Source organism: Medicago truncatula, chromosome 3, assembly GCF_003473485.1.
Source record: "Medicago truncatula cultivar Jemalong A17 chromosome 3, MtrunA17r5.0-ANR, whole genome shotgun sequence".
Lineage (NCBI taxonomy): Eukaryota > Viridiplantae > Streptophyta > Magnoliopsida > Fabales > Fabaceae > Medicago > Medicago truncatula.
The window spans coordinates 10960708-10981168 of record NC_053044.1 but is presented as its reverse complement, the minus strand read 5'-3'; the positions used below and the strand labels follow the sequence as shown (position 1 = coordinate 10981168).

The following is a 20461-nucleotide window of genomic DNA, read 5'->3' as shown; positions in this document are numbered from 1 at the left end:
TTCTAATGTCGTTGGTCTGACGTCAAAACAATTTATAGAACTTGAGTTATGGTCAAATTACTGCACGTAGGTCACAGTGAATAATTGAAATAAGTTAAAGATCATGGTAGTCAACATTCATCCCAACCAAAACATGAGTTTATACAAACCTTTTTCAAAATATGGATCAATTATTTTGAGTGCCAAAGACTACTAAAGTCTTTACTTATAATATTCCAACATGCATGTATGTATTGCAATTATTATTTCTGGTGAAAACAAAAAATGTACTTGAATGTGATATATGATATATAAGCATATCAACTTCCAATTGAATGTTTTTCTTGAAAACGAAAAAATGTACTTGTAAATTGATACAAAAAAATCTTCTTTTCAACAATTGGGAATCATGAGTCAGGAAATTGTGACAGCACTAGAAAAAACAACCTCATTGTGTTCTTTAATTGGACCTACTACTTTGCCAATATTTGATTTTCCTCCAACAATGATTATTCCATCATTTATGCTAGCAACAGAGAACATGGACCTTCCTTTGAGAATGTCAGCATCTATACTATGCCATTGACACAACAGAGATCAAGTGCATGTATCATGTTAACATGATAATCTAAATCAGAAAAGGGTTGTATGAGAGCACCAAACACAAACAACCATAGATTTTGGCATCTAGTATCCTTTATTTGAAGGATTCTCTCGGTAGTAAGGAAGGAACTCCAATTCTTGCAAGCAAGCCTAACATTCTTGAGACTTTCAAATGGAAGACAATTCAAACACAATTCAAGAATGTCATCAGGAAGAAGAAAGATTTCGGACTGTACTTCAACACATTCCTTAGTGTAGTTGATTTTGGATGGTTCAGTTGTTGATGGCTTGGCTGCTTGTGGTGGCATTTTTCGTGATTATCGAGGATCTTTTTTGGGTTGTTTTTCTTACAATTTGGGTCAAAAATCAGTTTTTGAGTCTGAGTTATTTGGCTTTGTGTTGGTTCTGGAATTTGCCATTCAACACCATCTGCGTCATCTTTTGGTGGAGAGGGACTCCCAGAGTGCTTTGCAGGCTTTCCGGAACCCTTCGTTAGTTTCATTTTCTCTTTGAAATGTGGCATAAGTGTACGCATGGAGGCATTTCCATCCTTTCATCTCATATTTTTCGCGAAGGAAATTGTTGTACAGATAAGTTAGCAAATCATGGTCACAACTTGGTTGATGTTATTTGGTGGTACTCTCTCCCCACATTTATTTAGAGATGAGCAACGTGGTAGAGGATGGGGCAGCCGTCGAGTGCCAACCTAGTTAGGATTTCAAACTATCTCCTCATGATTTTGTTTGCTTTTGATTCAGCAAAAAAAAAAAATTAACTAAAACATACATTAACTATTCATGCTTCATTTTAGGGTTGCGTTTATATTGTCGATACATACAAAGTCTATTGGTCAAGTGGTGTCAAAGGAGTTCACGCCGGAAAGATGGTTCTACACTTGGTTGAAGCAATTGGGAAGAATATTATTCTCCATCATTATCTAAACAAAGAACATGAAAATAACTTTTTTCTTTTTCTGTTTTCATTTGGAAGTTTCAACTTTACTTCGGTTTTTGTCCAAATTTCTGATAAGGTTTAGTTTTTACTTACATTTAGCCTTATCTATGTCAATAAAATAAATGAATCCTATTGCTGCAGATGTTTATCTTGCTGGTACTGTTATGTTGATTTTTGGTTTGGGCTTATATGGATTGTTCATTAGCAACACACCTCATGATATGTCACCTTCTGTTGACCGTGCGCTTAAAGGGTCCTCTCTCTTCGGAATGTTCGCTTTGAAAGCTATTATAAACCCTATAATCATGTAGGGGGTATGGTCGCGATCCTCCACTCACTCTATGAGTAACTCTCATCGGTTACTCCGTTTCATAACTCTCAATAGACATTTTATTTTAGCACTCCAACTGTTGAATTATCTTAATCATCATGTATGTAATGTCTCATTTTCATGAAAGGCCTAAGTGGGGCATGTTATTGTAATGATTCTTCTTGTAAAAATATTTGAGAGGAGCAAAACGGCCGTCATTGCCACAGGATTAGATTTACTTGGGTATTCAGTCTGTATTTTCTTATCATATCGACATCATTGTATATCCTACATAATTTGCACAAGCAAGATTAGAGTGTACTAAACATTGTAATATTCTCAAATCATATCTGTAAGTGAACACTAATACCATTATAAACTTCTCTTCATTATACAACATTTGGAAGAAATTAAAGTTCTTAGCCAAATGCAGTTGACATTAATGGTTGAACCTTCCGCTCACATCACTTGGCATTAATACATAAGTTTTTAAATATCATATAGAATCCTTAGCGAAGACTTTTCTTAATATTTTTTATTTAGATTTGTGAAACTAAACTGAAATTTCAAGGGCAGAGAAACACATCAAAAATATTAAAATCTTGTCTCCACACCAATATTTCATTTTGTCTTTCTTTTGTTATTTGTACATTGGAACCATTCATCAATGACTTGTTACTGATGATAACATATTGTTCTAAATATCCTTAAATGATATTAATAGGAAAGAGGTGGCCCTCAATTATTATCATTGGGTCCAGCAGTTCAGCTTCATTTTGAATAGCCAAGGGGAAAATAAATTTATTGGACTAATTTCGTTCTCTTTTTTGTCTGAGTTAACACCGATCAAGTCACTGTCTTAGCGGCGAGGACAAAGAGAATCATAAGCTTCTATTTCTAAAAGCCAATAACTATCATCATTAAAGTTTCAAACAATTTTCAAATACTAGTTGATCCACAATCGACTATATATTGAAATGGTCCACAGTAGAATTTATCATTCAAACTTCAAAGATGCCAATTCCTTTAGTCTAATGTGTGTCCACAAACAAGCATTTATTTTTTCTGTTGGATGATACATATTATAGATAAGAAAAGATATCTATATGCACTTCTATATGCACTTCCAACCATTCAAAAACAGCACTGTTAGTGTTATCCATTCACTCACAAGCGAGTCTTCTTTGAGTCTTTGCTCCTTACTGCTATCCCTAAATCTTTCATAGCTCTTAATTTCCATCAAAATTCCATACTATTATCTACAACTTCCATACCTTAGTTGCTGATTTGCTTTTACAAGATCAACAGAAGATGGCTGCAACTATGATAGGAGGTGCTTTTCTCTCTGCAACTGTTCAGACCTTAGTTGAGAAACTTGCTTCAACAGAGTTTCTTGATTACATCAAAAACACCAAACTCAATGTCTCACTCTTGAGGCAGTTAAAAACAACACTGCTCACTCTTCAAGTTGTGCTGGATGATGCAGAGGAGAAGCAGATCATCAATCCTTCTGTCAAGCAATGGCTTGATGACTTGAAAGATGCTATCTTTGATGCTGAGGACTTGCTCAATGAAATCAGTTATGATTCCCTGCGATGCAAGGTGGAGAATGCAAAAGCTCAAAACAAAACTAATCAGGTGTTGAACTTCCTTTCTTCTCCTTTTAACACCTTCTACAGAGAGATCAATTCTCAAATGAAGGTCATGTGTGATAGCCTGCAATTCTTTGCACAGTATAAAGATATACTTGGTCTGCAAACTAAAAGTGGTAGAGTTTCTCGTAGAACACCTTCAAGTTCAGTGGTAAATGAATCTGTCATGGTGGGTAGGAAGGATGATAAAGACACTATAATGAACATGTTGCTATCAGAGACAGACACATCGCATAATAATATAGGTGTTGTTGCAATTTTGGGCATGGGAGGTTTAGGAAAAACTACCCTTGCACAACTTGTTTACAATGATGAAAAAGTTCAACAACATTTTGATTTGAAGGCATGGGCTTGTGTGTCTGAGGATTTTGATATTTTGAGAGTAACCAAGTCTCTCCTTGAATCGGTCACTTCAAGAACATGGGATAGCAATAATCTTGATGTCCTTCGAGTTGCGTTAAAGAAAAAATCAAGGGAGAAAAGATTTTTGTTTGTGTTGGATGATTTGTGGAATGACAATTATTATGATTGGGGTGAACTAGTAAGTCCCTTCATTGATGGAAAACCCGGAAGCATGGTGATTATAACAACGCGCCAACGAAAAGTTGCTAAGGTAGCATGCACATTTCCTATACATGAACTAAAACTTCTATCGAATGAAGACTGTTGGTCTTTACTCTCAAAGCATGCATTGGGTAGTGATGAGTTTCACCATAGTTCAAACACAACCCTTGAAGAAATAGGCAGGAAGATTGCAAGAAAGTGTGGAGGATTGCCAATAGCTGCTAAAACAATAGGAGGACTTCTACGTTCAAAGGTAGATGTAACAGAGTGGACATCCATTTTGAACAGCAATGTATGGAACTTACCTAATGATTACATTCTTCCTGCTTTGCATTTGAGTTATCAATATCTTCCCTCTCATTTGAAAAGATGTTTTGCATATTGTTCAATTTTTCCCAAGGATTGCCCACTTGATAGGAAGCAATTGGTTTTGTTGTGGATGGCAGAAGGCTTTCTTGATTGTTCTCAAGGGGGAAAAGATTTGGAGGAATTAGGCAATGATTGTTTTGCTGAATTGTTATTGAGATCATTAATTCAACAATTAAGCGATGATGCTTGTGGAAAAAAGTTTGTCATGCATGACCTTGTCAATGATTTATCTACATTCGTATCAGGAAAAAGTTGTTACAGGCTTGAATGCGATGACATCCCTGAAAATGTTCGTCACTTCTCATATAACCAAAAATTCTATGACATTTTCATGAAGTTTGAGAAATTATACAATTTCAAATGCTTGCGAAGCTTTCTATCCACTTCCTCCCATTCATTCAATGAAAACTACTTATCCTTCAAGGTGGTTGATGATCTGCTCCCATCACAAAAAAGGCTGCGTGTGTTATCACTATCGAGGTATACAAACATCACTAAATTACCAGATTCAATTGGCAATTTGGTGCAATTGCGGTATCTAGATATCTCCTTCACTAACATCAAAAGCTTGCCTGATACAACATGTAGCCTTTACAACTTACAGACCTTGATTTTATCAAGGTGTGACAGTCTTACTGAATTGCCAGTACATATTGGAAATTTAGTCAGTTTACGTCACCTTGATATAAGTGGGACTAATATAAATGAGTTGCCTGTGGAAATTGGGCGACTAGAAAACCTTCAAACTCTCACCCTCTTTTTAGTGGGTAAGCCCCACGTAGGGTTAGGTATCAAAGAGCTAAGGAAATTCCCAAACCTACAAGGAAAACTTACCATCAAGAACCTAGATAATGTTGTTGATGCCAGAGAGGCACACGATGCAAACCTGAAAGGCAAAGAGAAAATTGAGGAGTTAGAGCTGATATGGGGAAAACAAAGTGAAGACTTGCAAAAAGTAAAAGTTGTGTTGGATATGTTGCAACCAGCAATAAATTTGAAGAGCCTGCATATTTGCTTGTATGGTGGGACAAGCTTTCCGAGTTGGTTGGGAAGTTCTTCGTTTTATAACATGGTATCTCTCAGTATCAGTAATTGTGAAAATTGTGTGACACTTCCATCCCTAGGGCAGTTACCTTCTCTCAAGGACATAGAAATACGTGGTATGGAGATGTTGGAGACAATTGGCCCGGAGTTCTATTATGCCAAGATTGAAGAAGGATCTAATTCTTCCTTCCAACCATTCCCATCCCTTGAGCGTATAAAGTTCGACAACATGCTCAATTGGAATGAATGGATTCCCTTTGAAGGCATAAAATTTGCTTTTCCTCGACTTAAGGCTATAGAGTTACGTAATTGTCCAGAACTAAGGGGACATTTGCCCACCAACCTTCCTTCCATAGAAGAAATTGTAATATCAGGTTGTTCTCATCTATTGGAAACACCATCTACTCTGCATTGGTTGTCTTCAATAAAAGAAATGAATATCAATGGGCTTGAGAGTGAAAGTTCCCAACTGTCATTGCTTGAGAGTGATTCTCCGTGTATGATGCAAGAAGTAGTTATTCGTGAATGTGTTAAGTTATTAGCTGTTCCAAAATTGATTCTGAGAAGCACTTGTCTTACACACTTGGAACTCGATTCTCTTTCTTCTCTCACTGCATTTCCCTCAAGTGGTCTACCCACTTCATTGCAATCACTTGAAATTAGATACTGTGAGAATTTATCCTTCCTTCCTCTTGAAATGTGGAGCAATTACACATCACTTGTGTGGCTTTATTTATATCGTAGCTGTGATTCACTTATATCCTTTCCACTTGATGGTTTCCCTGTCCTCCAAACACTTATGATACTGAATTGTAGGAATCTGGATTCCATTTGTATTTCAGAAAGTCCTTCACCTCGGTCGTCGAGCCTCGAATCACTTCAGATCTTCTCCCATGCTTCAATTGAATTATTTGAAGTCAAGCTTAAGATGGACATGCTCACCGCTCTTGAAAGGTTGAGTTTGGGATGTCGAGAGTTGTCATTTTGTGAAGGAGTTTGTCTACCTCTCAAATTACAATCAATTTGGATTTCATCTCGAAGAATAACACCGCCGGTTACGGAATGGGGTCTCCAAGATCTAACAGCTCTGTCAAGCTTGAGTATTAGAAAGGATGATGATATAGTTAACACCTTGATGAAGGAGTCGTTGCTACCCATCTCCCTTGTGCATCTACGTATCAATTATCTCTCTGAAATGAAGTCCTTTGATGGAAATGGGCTTCGACACCTCTCCTCTCTCAAAAATCTCTATTTTTTTAATTGTGAAAAGCTTGAGTCATTACCAGAAGACAGCCTCCCTTCCTCTCTGAAGAGACTGGTCATTATGGGATGCCCATTGTTAGAAGAAAGGTATAAAAGGAAGGAACATTGGTCCAAAATTGCTCACATCCCCGTCATAAAAATAAACGACCAAATCACAATATGATAGACAAGTTGTGTTCCCGTTTTCAGGTATGTTTTTCTTTTACCTCTCTAGTCATTAATTGTGATAACAATCAAATCCAAAGATATCTCAAAATATTTTCATATTAGCAACTAATTAATCTTTAAAGACGAATTCTCAGTGGTTGAGTTTTTATTTGGCGATTTCTCATAATTCAATATTTTGTATACTTTTTGCACAGAATCAAATCTTATGCACATTTGTTAAATAAAGCTGTAACTGCTACATTAATCTCATTATGTTTTTTAAACTGTAGTCCAAATGGAATTGTCTAAAGAACATTTTCTACAACAAAAAAAATTTAACAATCATATCTTCGGAGCTAATCAAAGGAAAATGTTTATTTCATCTTTTCAGGAGATCAAAGGCCTAGCTATGTGGATGATCTGGTCAGACAAAATACAATGTTGTAGGGTTTGCAATATTTATAATTTGTAACTTTTTTTTCCTCAAGTGATTCTTAATTTGTAACTTTAAGTGAATGCTCATATGATAAAACCATGCATTTGTTGAATTAATATTGGTTCTAAATATTCATATTCCTATATACATTTGTTGAATTAACAGTTTTGTTTCTTCCAAATAACCTGCATGATTTGGTCTAATAGATTAGAATGCGGTAGGGTTTGTAATATTCTTAATTTGTAGCTTTTAGTGGAAGAATGTGAGTTGTTGTTGTTTCTAAAATAATAAATAATGTGGTCAAATAGTTAATACTTATCCTGTTATTTCATTTTAAATGCCTAATACAATTCTCTCATCAACTGTGATTCCAATCAGGATTTTGAGAAAACAGAAAGTGGAAGCAAAATGTTAAGAGCAGAGAATAGAAACTGATCTAGCATGCATATTCATTTTCACATAATTGAACTTTAATATATTTTAAGCTATAGAAAAAATATTTTTGATTGGGATTAATACAAAACCTGCTACAAAATCTAGAAAGTCAGGACCAAAACTTCTTTTTACAATCAATTCCTTCAACTATGTACAATCAAAACTTCTTTTGACAGCAGGAAATGTAATTTCAACCGTCACCCCCACAGCAAAAATGGAATTAAGTTTTTGGAGTGTATATAAATCTTCTCAATTTCTCATGCTGTGTCATAAACTTCAGTGACGATATTATATGTTACAATTGTCGGAGCGAAAAACCACCTCTCCATGAAATCCACGTTCTTGATTTTATCATACATGCCTGCTTTGCCATAGGACCTTATCATCATGTTCATGTTGAATGTCTTTATGTCTAGCGTTACACCCATTAGCTGAAATTCATCATACCACTTTTTCAAGGATCACAACTCATTTCCGATTTCCTGAATACAATATCACAGTTGAAACACTTTTTCACATTATTTATTGAAAAAGAGGCGATCAATAAAATACATTATTCCAATAGCCACCAGTTCTACAAAAAATGTAAAAAAAAAAACTCAATTGGAAAACCCGTCCCCACCCCGCCCCATACCCGTGTTTTGAGATTGGGGAAAATCCATACTCATACCCAAACCCAAACCCAGTCAAAACGGGGAAAACCCGTCAAATTGGGTTTGGTTCGAGCGGGTAACCACGGGTCTGGGTTTTGTTGTCATGCCTACAAACAACCATAGATGTTGATATTGAGTACCAATCTTTCTCATACGAATGAGTTTAGGATTAGTAATTAAGGAACTCCATTATTTGAACACGAGCCTAGCATTCTAGGAACTTTTGAGTGGAAACCACCCAAACACATTTGAAGAATATCATCATTAGAAAGAAATAATTTAGTTTAATATGGATGTATTTTTTATTTATTTTTTACAATATTTTCCTCTTTCAATCTTTCCATTCTTAAACATGGTTATGAATGATATAGAAGCATATTTGGCAGCGTACATACATATTGCTGAAAATGAAAATCATTATGGGTATGTGATTTTTTTTAATTTAATTTATACAACTGTTTATTATCATCATCATCTACATGTGTTATTGACACTTACTTACACATGGAGGAAATATTGGCAAAAAGTGAATTTGAGGTCGTGGGATATAGGAAAACTCTCAAAACTCAAATGGTTTTTTGAATTTAGTTAACTTTAATAGAGCATGTATAATTGGTTTTTTAGTTATTGTATAGGTCATTAATCTAATGTGTTGTAAACTAACACACGAAGAAAGATATGACGGACCTATCAAAAAAGTTTGCGGTAGAAACTTTACATATTTTACTATAATTACAATTTGTAAAGTCTTTTATTTCATTCACATGAAACTTTATTTGTTTCGAACGCAATACACACTTGATTGAATGCACAATCTTAAGGTTGTAAGGGAGTTTTACCATAATGACTTCATGGACAGAATAGAGTACTTCAAAATGTGTGATTTATGAAATGTACTCAATACAATAGTATGCATATGCTATACAATTTTCAGCTAGTTACTCACATAATTAAGTGCATTAGTTTCACAAAATAGATGAAATTGGTATATCATGCATACTATAGTATTGTGTACATCTCATAAATCACACCTTTCGAAGTACTATATTCTGCCCATGAGGTCATTCAGATAAAACTCCCATACAACCTTAGTATCGTGCATCCAATCAAGTGTGTATTGCTTTCATGTGAATGAAATAAAAGACTTTACAAATTTTGTAGTTATAGTAAAATGAAACATAAAATTTGTATGGTATGTACTGCAAACTTTGTTGGTATATACCACATAGATGATGTTCCGTCATATCTTTTTACGTGTGTTGGTTTACAACTGTTAGTATACAATAACCAGAAAACCAATCATATGTGTTCTATTAAAGTTAACTAAATATAAAAAATCATTATGCAATTTATAATAGACCTTTTGGACAATCGGACAATCAGACATAAGAGTCTTGAGAGTTTTCTTATTAAATTAACTAAGTTCACTTTTTTCCAATATTTCCTCCCTAAGTGTCGGTAACACATGTTGATGATGAAAATAGACAGTTGTATGTAGGGGTGTTCAAAACCGAACCAACCCAATAGAAAAACCGCAAACCGAACCAACCCAAATCGAAACCGCAAAAAACCGCACTTGGTTCGGATGAATTCGGATGACTTTTAGACTGAACCGCGCGGTTCGGTTCGGTTTGCGGTTTGCATCTCAGCAACCGAACCAAACCAAACCAAACCGCAAAAATACTCAATGTTATTAAACTAAGTAAGTACTGTACTAGCCCAATACCAAAGTGAACCCAAGCCCAAGCCCAACACTATCCAGCTATGATAATGTGTTACTTTGGAACTTCAAGTTGTTCTTTTTTGGTTCTTAAATATTATTTTGGTACTGTAATGTTATTTTAGATAAATAACTTTTATTGGTATTTTAATGCTATTTTGGAACTTCAAGTTCTTTTTTTGAATAATTAAAATTGCTTGGTACTAATTGGCAATATTAGTGTTAATGTAATTTTTTTATTTATCTCGCGATTAACCGCATCAACTGAACCAATCCAAACCGCATTGGTTTGGTTTGGTTTGGTTTGGATGACTTTTTAAAAATCAAACGAACCGAACCAAACCGCATGTTTTTTTCTCTCGCAGTTTGGATGATTATTATGCTTGAAACCGAACCAAACCGCACCGCGAACACCCCTAGTTGTATGGATTAAATTAAATAATATCACGTATCCATAATGATTTTCATTTTCACCAATAAATATGCTTCTACTATATCATTGATGACCATGTATGGAAATTGAATGATTGAAAGAGAAAAATACGGTAAAAAAAAATATTCGTATTAAAAGCAATTGAAGGTTAAAAAGTTCATTTAGACTAAGATAAACCATAACACGATCTCCTTTTTTTCCAGATAAATTGCTCTCTTTTTCTCCTTCGTATTGTTAAACTAAGATAAATTAAAAATTGGCTAATCTATACTCCACAATTGTTCCTTAAGACACACACACGCATATATATATATATATATATATATATATATATATATATATATATATATATAAGGGGTGAGATCGAAATGCAAACCCATACCTAGAAATAGTAACTTCCTTCTTCTTCTTGCCGTCCTTTTCAATTTTCATACCACTACAGTACGGGTTGTGATGAAGGAGATGATGAAGAAGAACTGAGATGAAGGAGAAGAAGAAGAATGGAGTTCAAAGATTCAGATTTGTTTTCTATTAAATAAAAATTAAATTAAATAATTATGTCAAAAAATAAAAGCTCCAATGTGCAAAAATCACAAGTTTGGTGACATTTATATAGGCTCTTTGTAGATGACATATTAAATCAATCAATCCGTTGAATTGAAAGCTCTCGTAGAATTAAAAATTATTGTTAATGAGATGAAACATAACTGTTGCAAACTAAGAACTCAAGAAAAGTAAAATAGCCTTGACATTTATATAGGCTCATGCTAACCAAAACTTGATTGTCAAAAAAATAAAATTTCAATGTGAATTTATTCTAACAGATGATGTAAAAGACTCCAACAAAATAAAACTATCTTATCATTGCTTACTGATCATGTGCATTGATTTCAATGCTATTGGGTCGGGTGCAAGTGAATCGAATTCGAAACTGTATCGAAATCCAACGGCTTTCAGTCCATGTATGATCCACAAGATGAAGCTCAAATAATTTTCTAACCATAGAATGTTGTCCATTCCAAAAGCAACTGGAAATCACGAAAAGTCGTCCATTACAAGATACGAGATGAGGGTGGTATGGATTAGCATATACATGAGATGGGAATGGTTGAGATGTTTGAATTACAATCCAAAAACCTCTTTCTATGTCATATGCTGCAAGCTTTTCATTCCTTGAACAAACATAAAACTTGGTCTTACAAACAGTTCCAGAACTAACTCCCCCAAAATCTAAAGGAAGACTTTGTATATCAGTCCATTCATTTGTTGAAGAATCATAAATTTCTCCACGATACAATGACTCGTTCACGGTTCTTCCTATAGCAATCAATAAAAATGATCTTTTAAAGACCTTTGAGCTTGTAGATGAACGATCACTTTTTCTTTGTCCAATGAACTTGCATGTCATAGCCATTTTACTAATGAAAATGAATACTTGCAAGGAATAATAGAATCCTCAATGACTACTAATAAAGGAAGAGCTCTCGAATATTTCATAGATGGCATATTATGCCAAGTTTTTGTGACAGCATTGAAAAAAACAACCTCATTGTGTTCTTTAATTGGACCTACTACTTTGCCAATATTTGATTTTCCTCCAACAATGATTATTCCATCATTTATGCTAGCAACAATGATTATTTGAAGGATTCTCTCAGTGGTAAGGAAGGAACTCCAATTCTTGCAAACAAGCCTAACATTCTTGAGACCTTCGAATGGAAGACGATCCAAACACAATTCAAGAATGTCATCAGGAAGAAGAAAGAGTCCAGACTCTACTTCAACGCATTCCTTTGTGTAGATTTCATGCACTTTTTCAATACATTTCTTTGGGTTGTGTTGCCTCTTCCAAAACCACTCCTTCACCCCGAAGCCAAACGGGGAAAAACATTTAACAGAAGTTTCTTCTCTTTTTTCAGGGTCACGAACACTTGATTCCGTAGGTTGTTTATTCTTTCCCATCTCTAGTGGCATTCCTGAATCCTGACACTACATTTTGACACATTGAAACTCAAACTATCAATATCAGTCAACAGAAATCATAATTATATACTTTCATTTCTCAAAAAAATATTATTTATAGTACCTATTCAAAAGTGGTGTACAAGCAAGAAAACTAGAAATAAAAATGGAAAATTAAACTAAATTACTTAGGGTCTGTGAGCAAGCCACACATATTTGACTTTAAAGCTTATATCTTGTAAACTTATTTGCCTAAAAAAGACTTGTTTGATAACCGTCACTTTCTTATAAGCTTATACTCCCTACGTCTCACAATATTTGCCTCTTTAGCATTTTTTTCTTTTTCTCAAAATAATTGTCACTTTAGAATACCAATGCAACATTTATTATTTTTTCCCATTATTATACCCTTATTTATTGAATTTCATCCAACTTAACTACTTCACTAACTACAATTAATAATTAATAAGAGTGTTTTAATAAATGATACTAATTTTACCATTGAAATCAACACAATTAATCATTTTCTTAATAATCGTGCACAAACCTTAAACGACTGTTATTTAGAGACGGGGAGTAGCATCTTTTTATAAGCTAATTCAAGTGGTTTATAGCTTATCATTTATCATTTCAATATTACCCTTGTAGCATTAATTGGAAAATCTATATATTAAATAAATGTCTTTCTTATGTCATTCCTTGCATATAAGCTGATTTAATCAGGTAACTTATCTGCTATAGTTATTCATTATAGGTTTGTTGTAAGTTCATCCACTATAAGCTAACTTATCGGTTATTCACTATTTTTTACTAAATAGAAACAGATTCTTAGTCTTTGCCCCACCAATAACATATTTATTAGTTTTGCTTTCAATGCTTGCCAAACAACCTGCGAGACTATTTTCACTAAATATGAAACGAAAAGGAAATAAATAAGCTAGATATTTTCATGCCCCCCAGCCCATGCGTGGATATTATGACATTACCATATTGCAATGATCTTATAGTAAAAATAACTTCAATTCAATGGCTCTCACTTGTTACACCTTGATTAATATGATTGGTTGCTATGTAAAAATCTATAAGCAGAATGAGTTTTTTAACCTTGGAAAGATTACATAAAAGATCCTCTGTCTGTCATTGTCATCATAACCAAATTTTACAAAATGCCTAATGCTTATTCTTTTATGATTTGAACAAAGTGATCTATATGGTTGTGTTGATCAGGTCATTTTCGAGATAGTGTCAAATTAAGAAACTTATTCGTGTCAGGAATAAGCCTACATGTATTTAACTTATTCATGCTCATTTTAGGGTTGCGTTTATATTGTCGATGCATACAAAGTTTATTGGTCAAGTTGTGTCAAAGGAGTTCACACCGGAAAGATGGTTCTACGCCTGGTTGAAGCAGTTGGTAAAAATATTATTCTCCATCATTATGAGAAAGAACATTCTAGATCATATCTTACCTGCATATTTCCAAACAAACAACATGAAAATAACTTTTTTCTTTTTCTGTTTTAACTTTACTTCGATTTCTGTCCAAATTTCTGATAAGATTTAGTTTTTACTGACATTTAGCCTTCTCTATGACAAAAAATTAAATGAATCTTGTAGCTGCAGATGTTTATCTTGCTGGTACTGTTATGTTGATTTTTGGTATGGGCTTATATGAAACTTTGTTCTCAAATAAGAAAGATTGGTGTACTAGGCATTGTAATATTCTCAAATCATATCTGGAAGTGAATACTAATACCATTATAAACTTCTGTTCATTGTACAACATTTGGAAGAAATTAAAGTTCTTGGCCAAATGCAATTGACATTAATGGTTGAACCTTCCCGCTCACATCACTTGGCATTGATACATAAGTTTTTAAATATCATATAGAATCCTCAGCGAAGACTTTTCTTAATATTTTTTATTTAGATTTGTGAAACTAAACTGAAATTTCAAGGGCAGTGAAACGCATAGGCAGCCATTCATCAATGACTTGTTACTGATGATAACATATTGTTCGAAAAAATTTCAGTTTTCAAATATCCTTGGATGATATTAATAGGAAAGAGGTGGCCCTCTATTAACTGCTCACACAGTACAACAATAATATTCAAACTTCAATTGCTATCAATGGGTCCAGCACTTCAGCTTCATTTTGAAGAGTCAAGGAGAAAATAAATTTAAAGGACTAATTTCGTTCTCTTTTTTGGCCGAGTTAACACCGATCAAGTCACTGTCTTAGCGGTGAGGACAAAGAGAATCGTAAGCTTCTATTTCTAAACGCCAATAACTATCATCATTAGAGTTTCTAACAATTTTCAAATACTAGTTGATCCACAATCGAGTATATATTGAAATGGTCTACAGTAGAATTTATCATTCAAACTTCAAAGATGCCAATTGCTTTAGTCTAATGTGGGTCCACAAACAAGCATTTATTTTTTCTGTTGGATGATACATATTATAGATAAGAAAAGTTATCTATATGCACTTCCAACCATTCAAAAACAGCACTGTTAGTGTTATCCATTCATTCACAAGCAAGTCTTCTTTGAGTCTTTGCTACTTACTGTTATCCCTTAATCTTCATAGCTCTTAATTTCCATCAAAATTCCATACTATTATCTACAAGTTTCATACCTTAGTTGCTGGTTTGCTTTAACAATATCAACAGAAGATGGCTGCAACTATGATAGGAGGAGCTTTTCTCTCTGCAACTGTTCAGACCTTAGTTGAGAAACTTGCTTCAACAGAGTTTCTTGATTACATCAAAAACACCAAACTCAATGACTCACTCTTGAGGCAGTTACAAACAACACTGCTCACTCTTCAAGTTGTGCTGGATGACGCAGAAGAGAAGCAGATCAACAATCCTGCTGTCAAACAATGGCTTGATGGCTTGAAAGATGCTGTCTTTGATGCCGAGGATTTGCTTCACGAAATCAGTTATGATTCCCTGCGATGCACAATGGAGAGTAAACAAGCTGGAAACAGAAGTAATCAGGTGTGGAACTTCCTTTTATCTCCTTTCAATAGCTTCTATAGAGAGATCAATTCCCAGATGAAGATCATGTGTGAAAGCCTGCAACATTTTGAAAAGAGAAAAGATATACTTCGTTTGCAAACTAAAAGCACAAGGGTTTCACGTAGAACACCTTCAAGTTCAGTGGTAAATGAATCTGTCATGGTGGGTAGGAAGGATGACAAAGAGACAATAATGAACATGTTGCTTTCAAAGAGAGAAACAACCGACAATAATATAGGTGTTGTTGCAATTTTAGGCATGGGAGGTTTAGGAAAAACTACCCTTGCCCAACTTGTTTACAATGATAAAGAAGTTCAACAACATTTTGATTTGAAGGCATGGGTTTGTGTCTCTGAGGATTTTGATATTATGAGAGTAACAAAGTCTCTCCTTGAATCTGCCACTTCCATAACTTCGGAAAGCAATAATCTTGATGTCCTTCGAGTTGAGTTAAAGAAAATCTCGAGGGAGAAAAGATATTTGTTTGTGTTGGACGATCTGTGGAATGACAATTATAATGATTGGGGTGAACTAGTAAGCCCCTTCATTGATGGAAAACCTGGAAGCATGGTGATTATAACAACGCGCCAAGAAAAAGTAGCTGAGGTGGCACACACATTTCCTATACATAAATTAGATCTTCTATCAAATGAAGATTGTTGGACTTTACTCTCAAAGCATGCACTGGGAAATGATGAGTTTCACAATAGTACAAACACAACCCTTGAAGAAATAGGCAGGAAGATTGCAAGAAAGTGTGGAGGATTGCCAATTGCTGCTAAAACACTAGGAGGACTTCTCCGTTCAAAGGTAGACATAACAGAGTGGACTTCAATTTTGAACAGCAACATATGGAACTTGCGAAATGATAATATTCTTCCTGCTTTGCATTTGAGTTATCAATATCTTCCCTCTCACTTGAAAAGATGCTTTGCATATTGTTCAATTTTTCCAAAGGATTGCCCACTCGATAGGAAGCAATTGGTTTTGTTGTGGATGGCAGAAGGCTTCCTTGATTGTTCTCAAGGGGGGAAAAAGTTGGAGGAATTAGGTGATGATTGTTTTGCTGAATTGTTATCGAGATCGTTAATTCAACAATTAAGCAATGATGATCGTGGGGAAAAATTTGTCATGCATGACCTTGTTAATGATTTAGCAACATTCGTATCAGGAAAAAGTTGTTGCAGGCTTGAATGTGGTGACATCCTTGAAAATGTTCGTCACTTCTCATATAACCAAGAATACTATGACATTTTCATGAAGTTTGAGAAATTACACAATTTTAAATGTTTGCGAAGCTTCCTATGTATTTGCTCGATGACGTGGACGGACAATTATTTATCCTTCAAGTTGATTGATGATTTTCTACCGTCACAAAAAAGGTTGCGTGTGTTATCGCTATCAGGGTATGTAAACATCACCAAGCTACCAGATTCAATTGGAAATTTGGTGCAGTTGCGGTATCTAGATATCTCCTTCAGTAAAATCAAAAGCTTGCCTGATACAACATGTAACCTTTACAATTTACAGACCTTGAATTTATCAAGTTGTTGGAGTCTCACTGAATTACCAGTACATATTGGAAATTTAGTAAGTTTACGTCACCTTGATATAAGCAGGACTAACATAAATGAGTTTCCTGTAGAAATTGGGGGACTAGAAAACCTTCAAACTCTCACACTATTTATAGTGGGCAAGAGACATGTAGGATTAAGTATCAAAGAGCTAAGGAAATTCCCAAACCTACAAGGAAAACTTACCATCAAGAACCTAGATAATGTTGTTGATGCCAAAGAGGCACATGATGCCAACTTGAAAAGCAAAGAGAAAATTCAGGAGTTAGAGCTGATATGGGGAAAACAAAGTGAAGAGTCGCAAAAAGTGAAAGTTGTGCTTGATATGTTGCAACCACCAATAAATTTGAAGAGCCTGAATATTTGCCATGGTGGGACAAGTTTTCCTAGTTGGTTGGGAAATTCTTCGTTTTCTAACATGGTATCCCTCCGCATCACTAATTGTGAATATTGTGTGATACTTCCACCCTTAGGGCAGTTACCTTCTCTGAAGGTCCTAAAAATATGTGGTATGAACATGTTGGAGACAATTGGCCTGGAGTTCTATTATGTCCAGATTGAAGATGGTTCTAATTCTTCCTTCCAACCATTTCCATCCCTTGAGCGCATAAATTTCGACAACATGCCAAATTGGAATGAATGGATTCCCTTTGAAGGCATAAAATGTGCTTTTCCTCAACTTAGAGCTATGGAGTTACATAATTGTCCAGAACTAAGGGGACATTTGCCGAGCAACCTTCCTTGCATAGAAGAAATTGTAATACAAGGTTGTTCTCATCTATTGGAAACAGAGCCCACTTTGCATTGGTTGTCGTCAATAAAAAATTTTAAGATTGATGGGCTTGATGGAAGGACCCAATTGTCATTTCTTGGGAGCGATTCTCCATGTATGATGCAACATGCAGTGATTCAAAAGTGCGCTATGCTGTCATCTGTGCCAAAATTGATTCTGAGAAGCACTTGTCTTACACTCTTGGGACTCGGTAATCTTTCTTCTCTCACTGCATTTCCCTCAAGTGGTCTACCCACTTCATTGCAATCACTTCATATTGAAAATTGTGAGAATTTATCCTTCCTACCTCCTGAAACGTGGAGCAATTACACATCACTTGTGACTCTACATTTAGATCATAGCTGTGGTTCACTTACATCCTTTCCACTCGATGGTTTCCCTGCGCTCCGAACACTTACCATACGTGATTGTAGGAGTCTGGATTCCATTTATATTTCAGAAAGGTCTTCACCTCGGTCGTCGAGCCTCGAATCACTTATAATCATATCCCATGATTCAATTGAATTATTTGAAGTCAAGCTTAAGATGGACACGCTTGCCGCTCTTGAACGGTTGACTCTAGATTGGCCAGAGTTGTCGTTTTGTGAAGGAGTTTGTCTACCTCCCAAATTACAATCAATTATGATACAGTCCAAAAGAACAGCACTGCCTGTGACAGAATGGGGTCTCCAATATTTGACAGCACTTTCCAACTTGGGTATTGGAAAGGGTGATGATATAGTTAACACCTTGATGAAGGAGTCATTGCTACCCGTCTCCCTTGTGTCTCTGGAAATCCATCATCTCTCTGAAATGAAGTCCTTTGATGGAAATGGGCTTCGACACCTCTCCTCTCTCCAACATCTCGTATTTTTTGAATGTCGACAGCTTGAGTCATTACCAGAAAACTGCCTCCCTTCCTCGCTGAAATCACTTACATTTTATGGTTGTGAAAAGCTTAAATCATTACCAGAAGACAGCCTCCCTGACTCTCTTAAGGAACTGGACATCTATGATTGCCCATTGTTAGAAGAAAGGTATAAAAGGAAGGAACATTGCTCCAAAATTGCTCACATCCCCGTCATAAAAATAAACGACCAAGTCACAATATGATAGACAAGTTGTGTTCCCGTTTTCAGGTATGTTTTTCTTTTACCTCTCTAGTCATTAATTGCGATAACAATCAAATCCAAAGATATCTCAAAATATTTTCATATTAGCAACTAATTAATCTCTGTTTTTTTTTTAAAAGATGAATTTTTAAAGACCAATTTTTGTATACATTTTGCACAGAATATTTTATTTGATTTCCAGAATCAATTAATGTAGCTCGGGTAGTTTGATATATAACTACATAAGTCATGCCGGAAAACTGGTTTCTTATTTATTTTTGGGCTTATAAAACTATCTTTGGAAAAACCTGTAACTGCTGCATTAATCTCAACAATAAAAATTGAACAATCATGTCTTTGGAGCTAATCAAAGGAAAATGCTTATTTCAACTTTTCAGGAGATCAAAGGCCTATGTGGATGATAATCTGCTCACTTGATGAATTGAAGAAAACTGCTTCTTTGATTTTTTATGAGGAATTGAAGACTCAGCAGCTTCCATTGATTGCCACAAGATTTAATTTACTTAGCTGCTAATAGTCAGTTTGTATTTTATTATCATTTGAATGAATGCTCATAGGGTTTGTAATATTCTTAATTTGTAACATTTTTTGTTTGCAACGTGATTCTTAATTTGTAATTTTAAATGAATGCTCGTATGATAAAACCATGCATTTGTTGAATTAATATTGGTTCTAAATATTCATATTCCTATATACATTTGTTGAATTAACAATTTTGTTTCTTCAAAATCATATAGTTGATCCTGGTTGAGACCTTAAGATCCATTTTCGTTTCATTTCTCTTCGAGAAAGTGTATATATATTTGATCTGAAAGAATGATCTGAATGAATATCTGCATTCCTCTTCATTGACAAAACCTTTACAAGCTAAAAAACTTCCTTGCTGTATAAGTCATCTTTTTAAGTTTCACTGCTAAGGCCTAAACTTGTCTTCTGAGATAGTTACCTTTGTCGTAAACAATGCCTCCGAAATTCTTACAACCTCTGCTTCCCCTCTTGGTAATGGTAAGTGTGTAATCCTTTTCTTCATTAGCTTAATCTACTGTATTATATTATTGTGAACATTTTTATTAGTAGCTCAGAATTTGTATGAAAGATGAGAAATATCTCCGACTAAATCGCGCTTAAAGCATACAATCTAGGTGGCCTTATTAACAGATACTAGTAATTATATATCAAAAGAATGAAACTAGAATGATCAATTGTTTAAAAGTTGGGAAATTCAATTGTAAACCACTGCTATTTCAACAAAGGGAATATGAAGACTTTGTAACATTTGTGTAACCAAATGTGATAGTATACACAACTCATGTACCATCTTTTGCTGATACTTGGGGATGGGTTTTGGTAATAAAAAAAAGAAGAAAAATAAAATAAAATTGTTTGTGTTGTAGTATAACTCAGTTATCATCAACTATTTTTTACAAGTACT

At 34.7% G+C, this 20461-nt stretch overlaps 2 protein-coding genes and 1 pseudogene across 3 annotated transcripts; all 3 read left to right on the top strand.

Moving 5' to 3' along the window:
- Positions 1 to 1187: 1187 nt before the first annotated feature.
- LOC11406215 (uncharacterized) lies at positions 1188 to 2197 on the top strand (annotated as a pseudogene).
- A 758-nt stretch (positions 2198 to 2955) lies between these two features.
- Positions 2956 to 7466, top strand: LOC11406213 (putative disease resistance RPP13-like protein 1). Its single transcript, XM_003599356.3, has 2 exons — positions 2956 to 6927; positions 7277 to 7466. The coding sequence occupies exon 1, from the start codon at positions 3158 to 3160 to the stop codon at positions 6899 to 6901; it is 3744 nt and encodes a 1247-aa protein (XP_003599404.1). The 5' UTR covers positions 2956 to 3157; the 3' UTR covers positions 6902 to 6927; positions 7277 to 7466.
- Positions 7467 to 14912: 7446 nt separating this feature from the next.
- Positions 14913 to 19719, top strand: LOC11410817 (putative disease resistance RPP13-like protein 1). 2 transcript variants are annotated; one of them, XM_039832472.1, is made up of 3 exons: positions 14913 to 15143; positions 15182 to 19035; positions 19407 to 19719. In XM_039832472.1, the coding sequence occupies exon 2, from the start codon at positions 15203 to 15205 to the stop codon at positions 19007 to 19009; it is 3807 nt and encodes a 1268-aa protein (XP_039688406.1). In that variant the 5' UTR covers positions 14913 to 15143; positions 15182 to 15202; the 3' UTR covers positions 19010 to 19035; positions 19407 to 19719. The 2 variants fall into 2 exon arrangements, with proteins under 2 accessions (XP_039688406.1, XP_003599400.2); XM_003599352.4 differs by having other exon boundaries at positions 14913 to 19035.
- The last annotated feature ends 742 nt before the right edge of the window (positions 19720 to 20461 follow it).

Coding starts and splice junctions, on each gene's coding strand:
- LOC11406213 (XM_003599356.3), top strand. CDS start 3,158: ATGGCTGCAACTATGATAGGAGGTGCTTTTCTCTCTGCAACTGTTCAG.
- LOC11410817 (XM_039832472.1), top strand. CDS start 15,203: ATGGCTGCAACTATGATAGGAGGAGCTTTTCTCTCTGCAACTGTTCAG.